The sequence below is a fragment of the Botrytis deweyae genome, assembly GCF_014898535.1.
Source record: "Botrytis deweyae strain B1 chromosome Unknown BDEW_061, whole genome shotgun sequence".
In the NCBI taxonomy this organism is placed as follows: domain Eukaryota; kingdom Fungi; phylum Ascomycota; class Leotiomycetes; order Helotiales; family Sclerotiniaceae; genus Botrytis; species Botrytis deweyae.
This window is the reverse complement of record NW_024066268.1, coordinates 1-18,630: the sequence shown is the minus strand read 5'-3', so window position 1 is coordinate 18,630 and position 18,630 is coordinate 1. Positions and strand designations below refer to the sequence as shown.

At 38.1% G+C, this 18,630-nt stretch overlaps 7 protein-coding genes across 7 annotated transcripts; 5 read left to right on the top strand and 2 right to left on the bottom strand.

Annotated features, from left to right (window-relative positions):
* Nucleotides 1-215: 215 nt before the first annotated feature.
* EAE98_012209 (uncharacterized protein) lies at nt 216-2,247 on the top strand. The gene is made up of 4 exons (XM_038959834.1): nt 216-432; nt 484-586; nt 640-693; nt 742-2,247. The coding sequence occupies exons 1-4, from the start codon at nt 369-371 to the stop codon at nt 1,724-1,726; spliced, it is 1,206 nt and encodes a 401-aa protein (XP_038803774.1). The 5' UTR covers nt 216-368; the 3' UTR covers nt 1,727-2,247.
* Nucleotides 2,248-2,686: 439 nt separating this feature from the next.
* EAE98_012208 (uncharacterized protein) lies at nt 2,687-4,659 on the bottom strand (the record flags this gene model as incomplete). The annotated part of the gene is made up of 3 exons (XM_038959833.1): nt 2,687-2,764; nt 2,817-4,042; nt 4,101-4,659. The coding sequence occupies 3 exons, from the start codon at nt 4,657-4,659 to the stop codon at nt 2,687-2,689; spliced, it is 1,863 nt and encodes a 620-aa protein (XP_038803773.1).
* Nucleotides 4,660-5,210: 551 nt separating this feature from the next.
* EAE98_012207 (uncharacterized protein) lies at nt 5,211-6,119 on the top strand (the record flags this gene model as incomplete). The annotated part of the gene is made up of 2 exons (XM_038959832.1): nt 5,211-5,839; nt 5,894-6,119. 2 exons carry the CDS (start codon nt 5,211-5,213, stop codon nt 6,117-6,119), a joined length of 855 nt encoding a protein of 284 aa, XP_038803772.1.
* Nucleotides 6,120-6,465: 346 nt separating this feature from the next.
* On the top strand, nt 6,466-8,120 carry EAE98_012206 (uncharacterized protein; the record flags this gene model as incomplete). The annotated part of the gene is made up of 6 exons (XM_038959831.1): nt 6,466-6,545; nt 6,673-6,796; nt 6,869-7,052; nt 7,102-7,231; nt 7,286-7,709; nt 7,770-8,120. 6 exons carry the CDS (start codon nt 6,466-6,468, stop codon nt 8,118-8,120), a joined length of 1,293 nt encoding a protein of 430 aa, XP_038803771.1.
* Nucleotides 8,121-9,079: 959 nt separating this feature from the next.
* Nucleotides 9,080-10,159, top strand: EAE98_012205 (uncharacterized protein; the record flags this gene model as incomplete). Its single annotated transcript, XM_038959830.1, has 1 exon — nt 9,080-10,159. One exon carries the CDS (start codon nt 9,080-9,082, stop codon nt 10,157-10,159), a length of 1,080 nt encoding a protein of 359 aa, XP_038803770.1.
* A 403-nt stretch (nt 10,160-10,562) lies between these two features.
* EAE98_012204 (uncharacterized protein) lies at nt 10,563-12,066 on the bottom strand. The gene is made up of 4 exons (XM_038959829.1): nt 11,459-12,066; nt 11,347-11,405; nt 11,178-11,296; nt 10,563-11,034 (listed from the first exon to the last, which is right to left on the bottom strand). Exons 1-4 carry the CDS (start codon nt 11,607-11,609, stop codon nt 10,740-10,742), a joined length of 624 nt encoding a protein of 207 aa, XP_038803769.1. The 5' UTR covers nt 11,610-12,066; the 3' UTR covers nt 10,563-10,739.
* Nucleotides 12,067-13,371: 1,305 nt separating this feature from the next.
* Nucleotides 13,372-14,800, top strand: EAE98_012203 (uncharacterized protein; the record flags this gene model as incomplete). The annotated part of the gene is made up of 6 exons (XM_038959828.1): nt 13,372-13,452; nt 13,507-13,757; nt 13,811-13,961; nt 14,013-14,093; nt 14,189-14,380; nt 14,450-14,800. 6 exons carry the CDS (start codon nt 13,372-13,374, stop codon nt 14,798-14,800), a joined length of 1,107 nt encoding a protein of 368 aa, XP_038803768.1.
* Between the last annotated feature and the right edge of the window lie 3,830 nt (nt 14,801-18,630).

Below are 18,630 nucleotides of genomic sequence, written 5' to 3'. Positions count from 1 at the left end.
TCGTGATTTCGTCAAACTCTAAAATGACATCACAGCTTAGTAGAAGAGCTGCGCAAAGCGGGGTAGCTGTCATCGTATAAAACTTTAACTGCCATTGATCACCATGGAGAACCAGATTGGCCACAATCCTACGTGTAGCACGTAAGAAAGTGTAATTAAGACATTGGCAAAGATAGCCACAATGCTGGCATTCGAAGCTTCAGATCTCCATTTGATAAATATAAGAAATTTCCCATACCCATCGGTTCGCAATGACTTATGTATTGAATGACATATTGATTGATGTTTTGAGAACATCAAGCACTTCCTACAACTACCAAGAAGAAACTGAATGAAAATCCGCTAAAATTCTAACTCCTACGAACGCAATGGCTGATACTCAAACTGGTACCTACGGCCACGCAAGTACACCTTATGAGGATGGGAGAAGCAGTGGGTCTCTCAGAGTTCCTTGCTACTTCTTATGTTGACAACAAGATATAGATGACAGCACTAGATTAACTATAGAAAAAAGTCGTCAGGAGGAACGAAATACAGATGGGACTTTGCTTTATGACTGGGACGGCGAGAATGATCCAAGAAATCCGTAAATGGGCCACCCTGCAAATGCACCGCAAAGAAAGATACTAAATAGGACAGATTCAATTGGTCTAAATTACTCAAATGGAGGCTAACTGTAGCTGTCCTTATTGTGTGAGTAACCATTGATAATTGATGCCTCCTCTAACGGGCTCTGTGCAGGTCCATTCTTTTCGGCCTCCCAGCGGGTGCATACGGTGCGGGAAACGATGAGATGAGTGCTCTATTCAACGTCAGCAACTCCGGCTTTCCCTACTTATTCTTCGCTACAACTTCCTGGAATATTGGGGCTGCAATAGTTCCCTTATTATTTGTACCGTTGACGGAAACTTCAGGTCGTATGCCTGGATACTTTGGTGCATATATCGTGTTCCTAATCTTCTTGATACCATGTGGAGTAGCACAAAATTTCGAAACTATGGTAGTGTGTCGATTTTTTGGAGGAGGAGCTTCTTCAGTGGCTATCAATATTGTCGGTGGTACTATTTCAGACGTCTGGAAAGGTCCCCAACAACGAAGCTTGCCACTGTCCTTATTTGGAACGACGAGTGTCATCGGAATTGCGCTCGGTCCCTTTGTTGGCGGTGCTATCACTTCCACATATCTCTCTTTTCGATGGATATACTGGGTTCTGCTCATTATTACCGGCGGACTTCTTCCTGTTTTCTGGTTCCTCTTGGTGGAAACTCGAGGGGATATAATTCTAGCCAGAGAAGCTAAGAAATGGCGCAAAAACAATCCAGACGAAGAGCCACGTTATGCGGAAGCTGAGATTGATATGCCATCTGTAGCTACTCGGCTTAAGGTCTCCTTCAAGCGTCCCATCAAGATGCTTTGTACTGAATGGGTTGTATTTTCGCAAACTCTTTGGGTATCATTCGCGTGGGGTCTACTATTCCTCTTTCAATCCTCCGTCACTCAAACCTTCTCCACAAATTGCAACTATAACACCTTTCAGACCTCCCTCATTCAACTCTCTCTTAGCGTTGGTGCCATTATTGCCACTTTCGTAAATCCGATTCAAGACCACCTATATCTGCAATCCGCAAAACGTTCCAAGACAGGAACACCCATCCCAGAAGCCCGTCTCTATTCCTCCATTCCCGGTTCTCTTTTATTTACAGCAGGTCTCTTCTGGTACGGTTGATCCTCCTATCCTTCTCTTCACTGGATTGTCCCCACGCTCGGTATTGGTTGTGTCGGCTTTGGAATATATTCCATCTACCTAGCTGTAGTAAATTATCTGACCGATTCCTACGAAAAATACAACGCATCCGCGCTCTCGGCAGCGTCATTGGGGAGAAATACGTTCGGGGCTTTCTTACCACTAGCAAGTCCAGCACTTTACACAAACTTAGGGTTCCAATGGGGAAGCTCTTTACTAGGATTCGTAGCATTAGTGTTAAGTCTAGCTCCGGTGTTGTTATTGGTCAAGGGGGAGGAGATTAGAAAGAGAAGTCCTTTTATGAAGGAGGCAACTTTTGCGAGAGAGGCACCCCGAACCACAGAGGATGGTGTGTAAGGATAATATGAATCTATAACGATAGAACATATATGAAATGTTTATACTTTGATGTGGGGTAGCACCATGTTGGTGGGAAAGAAGTGACGGGATCTATGGATGTTTTCTGGGCAAGTACTTTTGAATTTCTTGCTATTTCCAAGCCACATCGCACATAGCTTTTTACATTGTACAGTATATGCTTATTATATACCATATTTGAAAAGAAAAATTAAGTGATCGGAGTATTCTCTCATCTTCTGGTAGCAATTGTGAAGTGTACTGTGGCAAACGTTGCAAGTCCTCTGAATTGATGAAAATCAATCAACCAATTGTCTCTCGATCATTCTGTTTTCCAAATGTGCAACAAAACTTTTTGGCTAGAGAGAACTGATCACTGAGATGAAGGAATATTGAAGTGAATCTCTTGGATTCTTCATGATTCTCTTTTCACTCGATAATCCCTTCAATTGTTGCCCGTCTCTCAATGCTAGTATATTCTTAATGACAAGTAACTTTCTCTGCAACTATCTTTCACTTATGGTATCCCATGCACCTCTCAATTGATAAGCTCTTTTGTATCCTCGCGTGATGGCCCCTAATTCCCTACTTTCCAGCATCCTCCTTCAAACTGACAATACGATTCAATATAATCTTATCATCCGTTGAATCCGAATCCATTGCCTAGAGATAATTAGAACAGTTTAAAAGTATAAAGATCCAGGAAATGACTCACCATATATGCTACACGCATTGCCTGGAACCTGACAGATTCGGGACCTCCCTTTCCGAGCTCCGATTCTCCAGCAGCTTCTGGCCATGGAGCTCGTTTTCGTACCTCATCAAATCCAGACTCAATAACAGCATTAGGCCAAACTTCTTCGCTATCAGGGTTGATGTCATTCAAGAAGCCACCTTCAGCATCATCTGGCTTTTCGCTCTTGAAGAGACTATTGAAGATTCTAACTTCGACATTCTTTGAACCTTCTGCAACCCAATGAATATAAGTCTTTGGCTTCTTGCCCTCTTTATCGTAGACGGCTCGAATCTCTGTGACCTTGTCTCCATCTTTAGAGAATGAGACTGCCTTGACTGGGTATGGAATATGTAATAGACCGACGGATTTTCCAGGGGCGAGACGGAAGTAATCTTTGCTGTCAACTTCTCTGAAATCACTTCTCTCAATGTAAACAGTTTTAGTCAACGTGACCTTGTGGCTGCCCATTGCAGGTACTTTGGGTGAAAATGGGATGTCGAGTTCCAGCTCTTCAGCATCCTCGATGATGACAGGTACAGGATCCAAAACCAACATAAGTCTGGGGACTGTGAGTTCCAAGTATTTACGAACAGTCTGATCGAAACGAGCGAGTTGAATATTGGTAGGAGCAGTGGTTACTCCTAGTTCGTTAATGAACTCAAGGATGGCTCCAGGAGGGACACCGCGTCTTTTGATTCCAATCAATGTATATAGTCTTGGATCATCCCATCCTCTCACATAGTTATCATCCACAAGTTTCTTGAGCTTTCGCTTGGAAAGCACAGTGCCCGTAATGCTTAGGCGACCATATTCTCTCTGCATGGGTTCGTATACTTTCAGTGTACTATTCAACCATTCGTACGATACTCTTGATAGAATGAACTCGGTCGTGCAAAGCGAGTGTGTGATGTTCTCAAAACTATCGCAAAGACAATGGGTGAAGTCGTACGTTGGATAAATCTTCCATTTATCTCCTGTTAGATGATGTTTGGCATCCAAGACTCGGTATGCTGCCAAGTCCCACATTTGAGGGTTTCCGTCTTCAATGTTCTGCTTCATGCGCAAGAATGCCTCTCTAGGTTTGTATTCGCCATCTCGCATGGCTCTGAACTTTCTCAAATTTTCTTCAATCGATTGGTCCGCATGCTCGCATCTAAATCTCGGACCCCGTGCCTCACCTCCTCTCTGAGCTTTGATTTCAGCGTCTAAATCAAATCCATTAGTATTTGCCAGTGCCAAAAGTATACGCAAAGTAGTTCTTACCACCGCAATGGCAAACATAAGCCCCCCCTAAGTTGACAAGTTCCTCTGCTTTCTCGTAAAGTTTATCGAAATTATCGCTGGAATGTGTAATCTTGTAAGGTGTGAAACCCAACCACGAAACCATTTCCTTTATCGCTGTGAAATATTTCTCTTCCTCTGCTTCGGGATTGGTGTCATCAAATCTCAGATAACACTGGCCACCATGATACTTAGCGAATCCGAAATTGACAGCAATAGCTTTTGCATGACCGATATGCAAGTATCCATTAGGTTCAGGTGGAAATCGAGTAAAGACTGGTTTGACAGGACGCTCCTTGTACACTTCTGAGAGAAATCCTTGGGCGAATACATTTGATGGCTCTGCTGCTTTGGTCTCTTCTGGCTTCTTAGGTTTAGTTGCAGAAGCTTCCTTGGGTGGTGCTGCTGATTTTGCTTTTGCTTGTGCTGCTTTCTTCGCGCGTTTTGCCAATCTTTTCTTAAGTTCGGCCTTCGAGACCATCTCACCAGTCTCCTCATCAAGCTGGAGCTTGGCCGTTCCTTCGGTAATTGCGTCCGCCATATTGAACGATAAGATCAAACCGTTTAGATTCTGGTATAGTTGAATGCTCTCGGTTCTTTGAGAATTTCTCGAGGTCCAGGAGCTTCAGAGGTGGTTAAGATTTTGCACTGATTGTTTTGTTGGTTAAGCTGATATGGAGGGGTTCAACCATGAGTCAAAATCGTTTTGAAGCAGAGGGCTGAAAGCACCGACATCCCGATATCTTTACAGGGATACGAACAGCAAGACGAGAGTGGCTTAGTGGCTTAGTGGCTCAGCTACTTAGCTGCCCTGCCAGTGGCTGGAGCACAATACGGGAGTCCGTGCACACTCAAAAGTTTAATAGCTACCTAATAGCTGTAGCCTTGTGTTACGTAGTATCTGCTAGACCTACCTAGTATATACCTAGGTAGGTAGTAGGTATATCTATCGTACAATGTAATATTTAATTGTTTGGTAGCCTTGACTTCATTAACCGCATTACTCTCTTTCTTCCTTTTCAACGGACCTTTTTTCTCCAAACTAAATCTTACATCTACAACATCTTGTAGATGATTAGGAGCAAAACAATCATGTCTATTATATCAGCTACCGAGATACCGACTGTATCACTTCTCTATCACTTGAAGAAGTTGACCCCCTACAAAGAAACTGATGCAGACGAAGTCCCTCCAACTCCAAATCAATTCTTCAATGATCGCATCGGCTTGATTCGTGGTGATATCACCCATCTCGAAGTCGACGCAATTGTTAATGCCGCCAACAACTCTTTGCTGGGTGGAGGAGGTGTTGACGGAGCTATTCATCGCGCTGCTGGACCCGATTTGTTGAGAGAATGTCGAACTCTGAACGGTTGTAGGACTGGGTCAGCAAAGATCACCGATGCCTATGAACTTCCTTGTAAGAAAGTCATCCACGCTGTCGGGCCGGTCTACAATAGCTATAAGCCTGAAGTCTCTGAACAAAATCTCGAAGGATGCTACAGTACGAGTCTGGATTTAGCGGTCGAGAATGGATGCAAGACTATCGCGTTCAGCGCCTTGAGCACCGGAGTTTATGGTTATCCCAGTGATGAAGCTGCTCCCGTCGCACTTATGACTGTCAGAAGATTCCTTGAAAGTAAGAAGGGTTCGAAGATGGAGAAGATTATTTTTTGCACCTTCGTTCCCAAGGATGTTGCTGCTTACAACGAATGGATTCCGTAAGTTCCTTCAGTTTTTTTGATTATTGATTGGGGTTAACATTAGATTTACAGACGTATCTTCCCGACGACCGAATCTAACGCCGACGATGATTGGGAGGAAGTCGACGAAGTTGAATCTGCTGAGAATGGAGCTGTGTTAGCAAAGGGCACTGGTTCAGCCAAGGATGGTTCAGAAGCGAGCAAGGTTGAGCTTCCAGAAGTTCCAACTAAGGAGCCAATCGAGGATGAAGGACCTGCTGCAAAGAAGCAGAAGTCTAGCGATGATAAGAACTTGTGATGATTTATGAGAAATTACGATTAATGATACTTCTGGAATAATGGTTTTCGACACTGCTTAGCTAGATTTATGAAATATCATAGCTCATCATGTCAGAATTTAAATGTTACCTACTCGTAAACCACGCGAAGTTATTCCCAAAAGCTACCCCTCCTTGAACTCTCTCTTGTGCCCCGCCTTTTTGTGCTTATTAATCAACACAAGTATTCACCTCTCTCTTCGTTAGATCTCCAGATTTGGCCATCTGAAAACCCCTGGTATCAAATTACAAACACGACCTCGATGATTTCTCTATAGTCATTACCTAGGTTTCTGATTCGTCGAATTTCATTGATCAAGTTCGAAGATGTCGGCAGCTGCAAATATCTACAAGGAGGAGATCGACTTTGTGGCTCTAGGAAATGAAGACCCAGATTTCGGTAAACTGTAGGTTCTTAACCAGGGGAATGTTTTCCACGTTCTTGACTTCACCGACGAGAGATCATTTATACAGTTTACTATCGTGCCTGCGATTTGTTCTATACTTCTTCTGCACTTGCTGAACATGTCTCAGTTTGAAGTCAAATGGCCAATTGGATTTTAGCGATCCAAAATCGGTCCAGCAGCTCACAAAATCGCTATTGAAACGGGACTTTGGTCTAAATTTGACACTTCCAGACGACCGACTCTGCCCACCGGTAAGTCTAGTCTAAGCTCCAACTGTATTCAATTATATGTGATATTTGTTGCTTGAAGCTGAATGGATCAAGGTACCTAATAGGTTGAACTACATCCTTTGGTTGCAAGAACTTATTGATACATCAAGTGATATCTATACCGACTCTTACAACTCTAATCGACAAGTTCATGGGCTTGATATTGGTACTGGAGCAAGTTGTATATATCCGCTTTTGGGTTGTGCTCAACGGGCTTCATGGAGATTTACTGGAACAGGTCTGTCCCCTGCGTTTCTCGATCAAGGACAATCATTGATTATATTTAGATATCGATGAAAGGAGTATTGCTTTTGCTAGAACTAATGTCCAAAGTAATGAACTGCAAACCCGCATTCAGCTCATCCAGACCAAATCAAAAGGTCCTTTGATTCCTCTTGATGAGATAGGTTGTCACAGGTACTTATTTGTTATCCCCTTAGACCAAAAGGAGGTTTTGTTGATGACTCCAAGCTTAGACTTTACACTTTGCAATCCACCATTCTATACTTCAACAGAAGACCTAGTTTCTTCAGCATCTCTTAAACAACGACCTCCATTTACAGCTTGCACCGGTTCCGCAACGGAAATGGTCTGTGAAGGCGGTGAAGTATCTTTTGTCTCACGGATGATAGTTGAATCCTTGCAATTACGAAATGGGGTTCAATGGTATACTTCGATGTTGGGAAAGTTCTCAAGTGTATCGAAAGTCATTGAGCAGCTGAAAATGCACAAAATCGACAACTATGCCGTGACAGAATTCATACAGGGCAGTAGGACCAGAAGGTGGGCAGTAGCATGGAGCTTCAATGACAGAAGACCGTGTATTGCAGTATCTCGTGGTTGTAAAAGTTTACAGAAGAGTCTACTGCCATTCCCAGCAGAGCAGACGATTAGGGTAGGTCCAGTTGGTCAATATTCATGCACTACAGTATTTTGAGTATTAAGTGGTCCCTAGGTTAGCATACCCGACAAAGCTGTCATCGCTACACAGCTACACGATATGCTATCAAAAATCATTACGCTATGGAACTGGGAGTCAGCGACATTCATTGGTACAGGCTTCTGCGACAAAGCCGTTTGGTCTCGAGCGACACGCCGGCATCTAAGTGGACCTAATGATGAGAAGTCAAGTATTACCTCGAAAGGTTTGCCTGAAGATATGGCTTTTGGGTTTAAAATATCATTTGGGGACCACGAAGAAGAATCTCCCGGAACGAAAGTTGTTATTCGATGGTTGAAAGGTCATGACAGTGTTTTATTTGAAAGCTTCTGTGGCATGATAAAAAGAAAGTTACAAGACATGTGATGTCAGCGTATTGGACCTCCCGGTCGCTTTTTGCCGATCCGGGGAGCTACACGATAACTGTGACGAGATACAAAAGATACAAGGCCAGATACAAAATGACTCAATCTAGATAGAAGGATTCCATAAACGTTGATCTTGCGAGGGCTCGATTCGGCAAGCAGGGCGCAAACATATGGATATGATCAATTGTTTCTTCATTTGTGAAGTGAAATGGGATGAAGAGGGTTGAAGAGGGTTGAAGAGGGTTGAAGAGGGTTGAAGAGGGTTGAAGAGGGTTGAATTGGTAGTTCTACTCCATAGGTTTTACAGACGAAACGGGCCATCAGCATAAATGAAGTAGTTGCCAAAGAAACTTGTGATTTTATTAATTTGAAACATTTCAAAAACACGACAAGGCTGAGCGTTGGGATTATTAGTCAGTAGTGATTTAGTAGACTAGTAGACTAGTACGTACTGTATTTGTGTATGTAACCTTACCATACTCGTAGCGTGCGTGCACTTATTTTCCCTTTCCCCCGCTTCCTTCTCTCTTCTCCAAACCACCCAAATCATTATCGATGATAGCAAATTTCTGGAAAAAGCATTTCTTTCACTTCTGTGCGCAGTACTCGTTTTAATTCAATCTCATGTTTGTTGTCTTTTTATTAGTCTTGCGATGTTTTTCTGTTACTTGATTCTCCCGAATACCAATCGATGTTGTTGTAGTATTGATTGATAGATATTCATTCATCTATCACCTTTCTTCTGATTCACTACACCCACCCATTCATCGGTCAGTTCTTTATACTTGGAAAAGTCGCCATCACATTACCACTTAAAACGGTGACGTCCGAGGCATTGATTTCAGCCTTAAAATTACATCATTCCTCGATATCTGTACGATAGTCTACTCTTGACTGTATTACAAACGTCTGCTCATATTGGATCTACGCTTCTAGACCAGGCCTGAATCCACAATCATGACAACCACGATAACCACGAGATTCAAGAATAGCATTTCGCATTCAGCAAGAGCAGACGATGGCGACAATACATCGCCCAACCACCCCTCAATCTCTTTCATCTCTCCTCCCAAAATGAAAAAGAGGGCGTTAAGTCAATTATCTAGCGTTATTACAGCAAAATTCACTCAACGATTCACCCACTTCCCTGATCTACCCACTGAACTACGACTAATTGTTTGGGAATATGCATTACCCGATCCTCTCGTTCACGAATTATACCCCAGCTGTCCGACCAGCTCACCTTATAACTTCAAAACCAAACTTCGATCAAACAGGCGACGAATTCCTACACTTTTGCATGCAAGTCATGAATCAAGAGAAGTGGCTTTAAAACATTACTGTCTAATGGCATACGATCCACCGCCGGTGACGGAGCCCCGCGAGGCTGTTGCTGGGATCACACCGTTTTACTTCAACCCTGCCATTGATACCCTATTCCTCAATTGTGTGGCATCAATATTTCTCGATGTGAGGTGGTTTTTGCTTGACGAAACACCAAAATCAATAGCGCCGATGAAAAAATGGAAGAATGTAGCATTGGATAGTTTACACATGCGATTTGTGGCAGTGGTTGCGAGCGACCTACCCACACCACAACATAGGATCCGAGAATTATTCCCAGATTTAGAGAATTTGAGTATTGCGGTTGACAGTAGAAATAGTGCCAGAAGAAGATTAAGGGCGAGTTTAAGGCCAGGACATGCGACGGAGCTAGTTACTGTAGGTTTAGATGACGTGGAAGGAAGTGATGAGATTGGCGTATATTTTGAAAAGGATTTCGGCATTGACAGTAATACTGGAGCGAGTTCAACAACAAACCTAGCGGCGAGCGTTACCGTCACTGAGGTGGACGATGATGAGGAAGACATTCAAGAAGAACAAGGGGAGGATAATAGGAGGCCGGAATTAACGATGTGCAAAGTTAAGAGAGATAGGTTCTACGTGGGTCTGAAACAAGACTTCGTTTACTCCTATGTAGGAGCTATACAATTACTGAGAGCTGCACGCAGAAGAATACTCGGAAGAGGGAGATAGGGAGGGTTGGTGGATCAAGCTCAATGGTCAAGCTTTTGCTTCAGCAAAATACCTCGATCTTATGATGGAGAGTAACGAGCGTACAATGCTTGGTGGTTTTTCGGCCGACCAAGTGTCTTGCACCTCGATATTCCTCAAATGTTGTTTGATCATAAGAAACATCAATATCGTGGCAGGATACTGGACCAGTGTTCAAAATAATTAGTCATCACCTTGGAAGTGTGGAATGGCGACGAAACTTCGAAGTTTGCAAATAGGACAGGTAAAGGGTCGATAGGACTTACAGGTCATTTGAAGATGTGCCAGGCTTATACGCAATAATCGGGAAATGGCATGTGTTGACAGTATAGGGATTAGTAAAGTCAATGCCGATTAGCATTCACCTAGGAAATAAAAGCTTGCTGGGTTACATTTTACTTTTTTATCATCATGCATACGTAGTTCATATTCTGCTCCTGTTGATTTGCTATTCTCCCAAAACATAACGCTTCATCATATCAAGTCGTTCAAAATTAATCGCTTGCTCGCTCACTCATGCCAGAATTGATGGCCTTCCCATCTCTAGTGTCTCCCCCCAAATCTACCACTTAGCCTCCTTTCTGTCCAAAAATCCCTTCAAGATGGCGATCAGGTTCTCCAATGCACTCAACCACACTCTTAAAGCAGCCTCAACCTTGGAGTTGTCATCTCCAAGCTTAACGTAGAAATCTTTTCTGTATGGGCAGGCAGACATGGCGGCGCTGAATATGGGCTTCACCATGAAGGAGTGGTGGGGTTTTAGTGTCTCGCCGTAGGCAGCACGGAAGGATACGGAGAGTTCGTCCGCGGGGGCGGCAAGGTTTTGTGAGAGAGCAATGCAGGTGAAGTCTAGACCACTGTGGGGGCGGGCTGTTAGCTTCGAATTTCTAAGTTTGCAAGAATGGATAGAGGGGTTGGGAGCATTGTGCCAATGTATGCCATCACGTCGGCAGATAATGATGGCAAGAATAGTTTATAGAATTGTATGAAAATGACATACCGAACCAACCAAACTAAACCTTCAGTAGCGGTGTGCTTCTTTGTCTTGAGCTCATTGACGACCAATTCTTGAAGAGTCTCTGACTCTGCTGGTGCAGCAAGTTGTCTCTCGCGGATTTTCTGCCAAATTGTTAGCATATTTGTATTCAATCGGCAGGAGCCAATCGTACCTTGATGTTACCAGCCATATCATTCTTGACTGGGTTGAATGCTACAGATCCCATAACATCTACAATTCATTAACTCGTTACTTCTCAAGGAGAGACAGGAAGGGGCCCATACCGAAAAGAGTGGTGAGGGATTCGGCAGCTTGAAGAAACTCTGTGGTTGCAATCGCATTGTCCTTCTCCTTGTTGACGGGGACATCGACGAATGATTTATCGAGAGTATCGATGAAGGTTTGTCCAGGGGGAATTGTCTTAACGGTTGCCATTTTTGAATGAGTTTATGTGATTTGATTGATTGGAGAAGACGAGTGTAGAGATGCAAATCGGAGATGTTCAAAAATTGAGAAAGATTGATAATGAGAAATTGTGAATGAGAGCTTTCAGGAGAAGAACAGATATGTGAGAGCTTTAAGAGGAACCCTTTCTATGAAACTCGTGGCATGAATCGAATAGATGGAGTCGGATGTTTGGGTGTTGGGTGGAATTGGTGGGGCAAAGGGAAAGCGGGGGTTGAGTGTTGGAAGTTTCCGTGCGAGGTGAGAACGGCGGTCAAGGAGGATTCAAAGTCGCGGCAGTGTGAAACTTGGGCAATCACATCGAAGGACTGAAGGATCTCGAGAGGATCTCAATGAAGATATATTATTTCGTGCAGACGATGATGTGGATTCAATCTAGAAAGCTCCATAAGATCCATCGTTCCCATGGTTCCAGTCCCTGAGTACGTACAGATTGCTGGTTACTTTGCCTTTTCTGTTTTAGTGTTATTTATTTCTATGGAGTGGTTCAATGCATAGAACCACATCTTCGAATCCAGATCTTCATCTTCTTGCGACGTGGGAGAAGTCAATATCGCAAATGCGAACTGATTTCTTATTTCTCCAAGGTGTTTCATCATGTCAGACTCTTGTGTTGTTTCTAGTGAAACCCACGAATGCCGTCGTGAAAATGATATAGACCTGACTCATCCCATCGTTTATTGATTTGCAAGTGGGCAGGAAGTCAAGTAAAGCGACGACGGCGAGCCCTTCAAACAAGTATTCGTGCCAAGATGTGATGAAGATTCAAGGGATGACCTTGTAGTTCAGTCAAGATATAAGAGAGAATGAAAGAAGGAGTTGAAATAACATACAGCTCTCTTTCGCCTCACAATGCAAAATATTCCTTCTGTAGAAGGGAGAGAAGATGCAAGAGTTCACTTGACATGGCTATCGGTATCAAACTTCGGTTTCCATCAAAATACTTATGATTTTATTGTAGATTTACAAAGCCATTATTTCAATAGAATCATATTGAAACTTATCTGATATTGGAATACATTTCAATGTCTAAACATATTTCAACATCAGAAGGGATTCCAATGTCTGAAGGTCATTCAAATTCTACAATCTATACTTTGCAGAACCAATCGACCAGATGACTGCTGATGCAAGCTGGAATGCAAGGCAACTACATGATGTTTTTCCGTCAACTACCTCGTGAATAAATCATCAACATGAGGAGCTATTTCACAAGTTGTGAGGTGTACATATATTCGGCTTCAATGATAAGCGATCAATTCTCGAGACATGGTGAAATTTTCAAAATTCTTATCGGCGAAATGATGAGTGATCCATAGCTCCTTGTCATTCGTGTCCTTGGTATCTTGATGCATTATCATCCATGTATTATTATGACGCCTCAATCGTTATGATTGGCTTTTTCGGCGATTTGATTTGCTATCATTTCCGGTTCCAGCATTTATCTGTCGTTTTCAGGTGGTCGATACTACCAAGCTGGGGTAGTAGTATTGATCATTGGATAGGTGACAAAGCCTCCCTATGTGCAAAGCTTACATCGACATTCCTGGAGATGGACATTTCTGCAAAACGCGATTAGTAAACATCCCAATGCTCAATTTTGTGACAAAGCAACATTAAACTTAAGAAAGGTAAAGGCTATCAGCTCTGCATGATTAAAGTATATCTTGTCCTCATCCCTCCGTTTCAGTTCTCAAACTTCTAAACATCAAATCGAACTACAATATACATCATGTCTACTGAAGGAAAATCCGTCTTCTTGACTGGAGGCAGTGGCTTCATAGCTTCTCACATCCTTTCCCTTCTGATTGAGGTATGCTTCCATTTGTTATTATGTAATTCGAAGGGTATCTAACGGAGTTCACAGAATGGGTACAAACCTGTTGCCAGTGTCCGGTCCCCTACGAAAGCCAATCAAATTCTCGAACTTCATCCAGAATGGGTGGGAAAGGTCAAGTTTGTATTTGTGCCTGAAATCACAACACCTGGAGCTTTTGACCATGTTCTCAAAGATCAAGCTAAAAAAGGCGGCTTTGATTACATCATTCATACCGCGTCTCCAGTAACATTTGCTGTGAAGGACGTGAAGAAAGACCTGATCGACCCGGCTGTTCACGGGTAATTAAACAAGCCTGCACACTCTTATGGTCAATCTCTAACATTCACGAAAGCACTACCGAAATTCTCAAAGCTGCTCACGAACTAGGAGGCAAGCAGGTGAAGCGTTTTGTTTTACTTGGTAGTGCTGTGTCCGTTCTTGATTCATTCGAAGATTTGAATGCTCCTGAAGGGAGACCTTATACCGAAGATGATTGGAACCCTGTCAGATTTCTTGCTCTCACAATATAGCATCGTGGCTAATATTACTTTCAGGCGACTGAGAATGATGCAGTATCGTCTCAAAGCCCTCTCATCGGATACAATGTTGGCAAAAAAAATGCCGAACTAGCGGCTGTAAGCAAGCCCCCTTTCCACCGCCAGGCTAGAACACACATTTTCACATTGACTCGGTGATCCTTCTTTAACGTTGCTAACACGTTTTATGGCAGTGGTGCTTCATGAAAGAAAAGAAACCGGCTTTTGAACTTGTTGTGATCAATCCTGATGTAGTCCTCGGCCCCATACTCCAGCCTGTCCCCAGTCCGAAAAATGTCAACGAAACGAACGAGTTCGCTTGCTATGCTTTCATTAATGGCACCCATGAGACCGTTGGTGATGCCATGTTTGGCTTTTGGGATTTTGTAAGTTCTTTCTTCCTCGGCTATACATACTGCTTCCTCTTGCTGTTCATCAAACTAATAAATGCAAAGGTTGATGTTCGCGATGTGGCTCTTTTACATGTCATCGCACTCACCTCCCCTCGTATGGCTAATAAACGTCACATTATCTCCTCGGGTCCTCTCTCGCCCCAGTTGGTTGTGAATGTTATTCGGAAGAATTTCCCGGAACTGGAAGGAAGGTTACCGAAAGGCGGTGATGAAAAGGAAGTTTTCCCAAAAGGCCTGCGCCCCACCCAATTGAACAACGCCAGGAGTTTAGAGATAATTCGACAGGTCAAAGGCCAAGATTGGAACTTCAAAAATTTGGAAGAATCCATTGTTGGCTCAGTGAAGTCATTGCTTGAGCTGGAGCAGAAATGGGGCTCTCAAGCTGCTCACTGACAACAGAATTCTGAACATTTGAACCATTACGAGAACTTTTGATTTGCTCGACCTATCCCAAATACATTTTTGGATTTCGAAAGCGTGTTGTACAACCTTAAAGCTATATCTATAACATATTGATGGCAACACATTCCTTAGCAAATTGAAATGTACACATTGTTAATGAAACTCTCTAAAACTATACCCAGCCATTTTTTCTTTGAATACTTAGCTTGCCTCGAAGCAATTTCTGAGGTCTTCGTTAATTTGTCATCATAATGATGACAGCTATGAATTCCATGAATGCGTGATAATAGATGTCAAACAGCGCGCAATTCATGGACCTTGCAGATTGACAGCAACTGTGCCCACAAACCTAATGCAGGAATCCGTTCAACAAAGCTCAATTAAATTACTGGTTCCGGGTAGCTCATCAACTATCCCCGCGTCGATGAGACAGGCCTAGAATTGAAGTTTTCACAAGACATATGCTGCTACGGCCAAGGTAAAAATCAAATCCAGAGATGCTCAAACCTCCAGTTGAGAAATCTTAGAAGAAAGATGAACAATTGGTATGAGGACAAATCAAAGAAAGGTGTCTGATAAGACTCTCGAAGTAATTAGCAAAGTATCCATAAGAGGCTCTCGCAGCTAGATACCAAGGGAAGGAACACTCTATCAATCAATTCAATCGTCTACTTTGAGTTCAATCAATAAATGTAAACTTCTATCTATAAAGGATCTTTATCTATACTTTTTAAATCAATTGTTTTTGCTATTGTGTGAACGGTTTTCGTAATTATACATAATACTATTATATTAGTAATCATTAAAGTGTTAAAAATCTTTATAAATATTATCTCTAATAGAACGATTTCTATTATTTTGTTTCTATTATAAACATTAATGAACTTTTACAAATAACTATTATCATGAATCAATCTTGATGAAATAAATATTAATAGTATAATTAATAAAATAAATTACTAATATTGAATGGAATATATATTAATAAATCTATTTTATGAATTTTGATTATTATCTCTAGAAAATTTCTATAATTGAGACCATTGAGATATAAAGTTAAAAGTAGTTACTAATAAATCAGTAAATATGAAAATAGGAATGTTTAATTAAACACATACATATGTATCTATATATAATAAAAAGCTTATTTTTAGTTCAATTAAAATTATGTTGTATAGCTTTTGAAGATTATTTAGATAGTTAAAGGTTCTTAAGAAATGAAATAGAGATATAATCAAATAATAGAGGCTTTCATTTGTTGATTTATTATTTATTAAAAAATCAAAGTTTGAAAATATAATAAAATAATAATAAAATCTGAAATAAAATCTAAAATAAAATCTAAAAAAAATCTAAAAAAAATTGAAGAAAAATGTAAAAAAAATCTAAAAAAAAATCTAAGAAAAATCTAAGAAAGATTTAAAAAAAATTTGAAAAAGATTTGAGAAATATAAAAAAATAGAATATTTGAAAAATTTAAAATTTTTAAGAAACATTTAAAATTTTAAAGAATGTAAATTTTTTAAAAAAGATATTTAAAAAAATCTAAAACTTTCTAAAATTTTAGAAAATTTTAATTTTTTTAAAAAAAAAGAAATTTAAGATTTTATAATAATAAAAGGTTTTTAAAAAATCTTAATATTATTATTAATTTTTATTAAATAAATATAAGTTTAAGATTTATTTTTAATAATAATAATAATAAAATAATTTTATTAATTTTTTGTTTTTAATTTACATAAGAATATTAAAAATATTTTTAAATATAAAAAATTTAAGAAATTTAAAAAATTTAAGAAATCTAAAAAATCTAAAAAATCTAAAAAATCTAAAAAATCTAAAAATCTAAAAAATCTAAAAAATCTAAAAAATCTAAAAATCTAAAAAATCTAAAAAATCTAAAAAATCTTAAAAATCTGAAAAATCTAAAAAATCTAAGGAATCTAAGAAATCTAATCGAAAGCTAATATGAATTTAATTTATAGACTTAATATATAAAGTTGAACTCGAGTATAGTGAGTAATCAAGGGCTTGAGTACTAGCCCCTATATATATTATATTATATAAGAGTAAAATTATGAGTAAAATTGTAAGTAAAATTATGAGTAAAATTATGAGTAAAATTATGAGTAAAATTATGAGTAAAATTATAAGTAAAATTATGAGTAAAATTATGAGTAAAATTATGAGTAAAATTATGAGTAAAATTATGAGTAAAATTATGAGTAAAATTATGAGTAAAATTATTATTAGTATTATTATCAGTATTATTGTTAGTATTATTATTAGTATTATTATTAGTATTATTATTAGTATTATTATTATTATTAGTATTATTATCAGTATTATTGTTAGTATTATTATTAGTATTATTGTTAGTATTATTATTATCATTATTTTGATTTTGATTTTTATAAAAAAGCTACGCAAGCTCGTATTAGATATTTAAAAATCTTTTGATAGTTATAGAAATATTCTAAATTAGTATTTTAATACTAGAACTTTTTACAATATTATATTAAATCTCTATATTCTATATACATAATTAGAATATAATATAATATTATTCTTAGTAAATCTAATTCTGAAGGAAATTGTATTTTATAAATAATGTTTTATCTATTATACATATTTAAAAAAAATTATTAAAATCGTTTTATTCAATTATAGAGCTTTTTAACAACAATTTTCACTCTATTAGGTAATAATAAATATTGAAATAGATTTAGAGGTTTTAAGATTAATAAATTTATTAATAATCTTATTTCTTTTAATATTCACATATTTAAAGAATTAGTAAATCCTAATATCAAAAATTTATATAATATTTTAACAAATATAAAAAATCTAGTAAAAGAAATTAGATATATTATTATATAAATATTAGATCATTAATACATCACCAACCAAACTTATACGAATAATTATTTACTTTTCGTTTTGATATATTATATATTATATATTTATTTTCAATGAGGTTCTTTTTTTTGAATAATTCATTTAAAATTATTTAAAAAGATTAAGATCTTATTAAAAGAAAAATGAGATTATTAATTTTTAAATCTAATAGCTATAATTTCTTTATTAATATTCTTTATTAGATTTATTAAATATTTTAAAAAGAAGTATGAAACCTATAATAAAGGATATATAATACTAAAAAGATTCATTTTTAAATATTAGCTTTTGGTTTTAGATTTTTATTATTAATTAGTATTTCTATTTTTAATAATAATAGAGATATAATTCAATAAATTATAGGATAAAATGAGTTTATTAATTAAACATATATTATAAAATAAAGTAGAGTTTCATTTAATGTAATATTAATAAACAAAGTATTTATATTTTTTTGAAAAAAATTATTAGAATAACTTTTTAAATAAGGAATGTATTTTTGAATATTAGAATAAGTATTTATTTAAACAGATTGATATTTTGATCTATTTAAAAGAAATAATAAAGTTAGAAATAAAATTCTAGATACAAAATAATTATATCTTAATATTTAATTACATTTTGATTTCATATAAAAAAAAGAGAATAATATAAATAAAAATAATTTTATATAAAACTAAGATTAAAGCATTATTAATCATTTTTATAAAATTAAAAATAGTATATTATTATTATTTGAGTTTTGATAATTCTCATACTAATACATTTTTTGGAAATAAGTACTTTATTATATTTAATTTTAAGTTATTTTAAAATAGATTATATTTTATTTTTAATTATAATAATTAATATAATAAGAAGCGTTTTATTAATAATATAAAAAGAAATATAATCTTTTCTATTTTTAATAAAATAAATTGTTT

Bases quoted from the DNA above. Each gene is read 5' to 3' on its own strand.
- EAE98_012209 (XM_038959834.1), top strand. From the start codon at position 369: ATGGCTGATACTCAAACTGGTACCTACGGCCACGCAAGTACACCTTAT. The intron at 587-639 runs GTAAATGGGCCA...TAAATAGGACAG, and splicing joins GAGAATGATCCAAGAAATCC to ATTCAATTGGTCTAAATTAC. The intron at 694-741 runs GTGAGTAACCAT...GGCTCTGTGCAG, and splicing joins ACTGTAGCTGTCCTTATTGT to GTCCATTCTTTTCGGCCTCC.
- EAE98_012204 (XM_038959829.1), bottom strand. From the start codon at position 11,609: ATGGCAACCGTTAAGACAATTCCCCCTGGACAAACCTTCATCGATACT. The intron at 11,297-11,346 runs GTACGATTGGCT...ACAATTTGGCAG, and splicing joins ATATGGCTGGTAACATCAAG to AAAATCCGCGAGAGACAACT. The intron at 11,035-11,177 runs GTATGTCATTTT...CCGCCCCCACAG, and splicing joins GGTTTAGTTTGGTTGGTTCG to TGGTCTAGACTTCACCTGCA.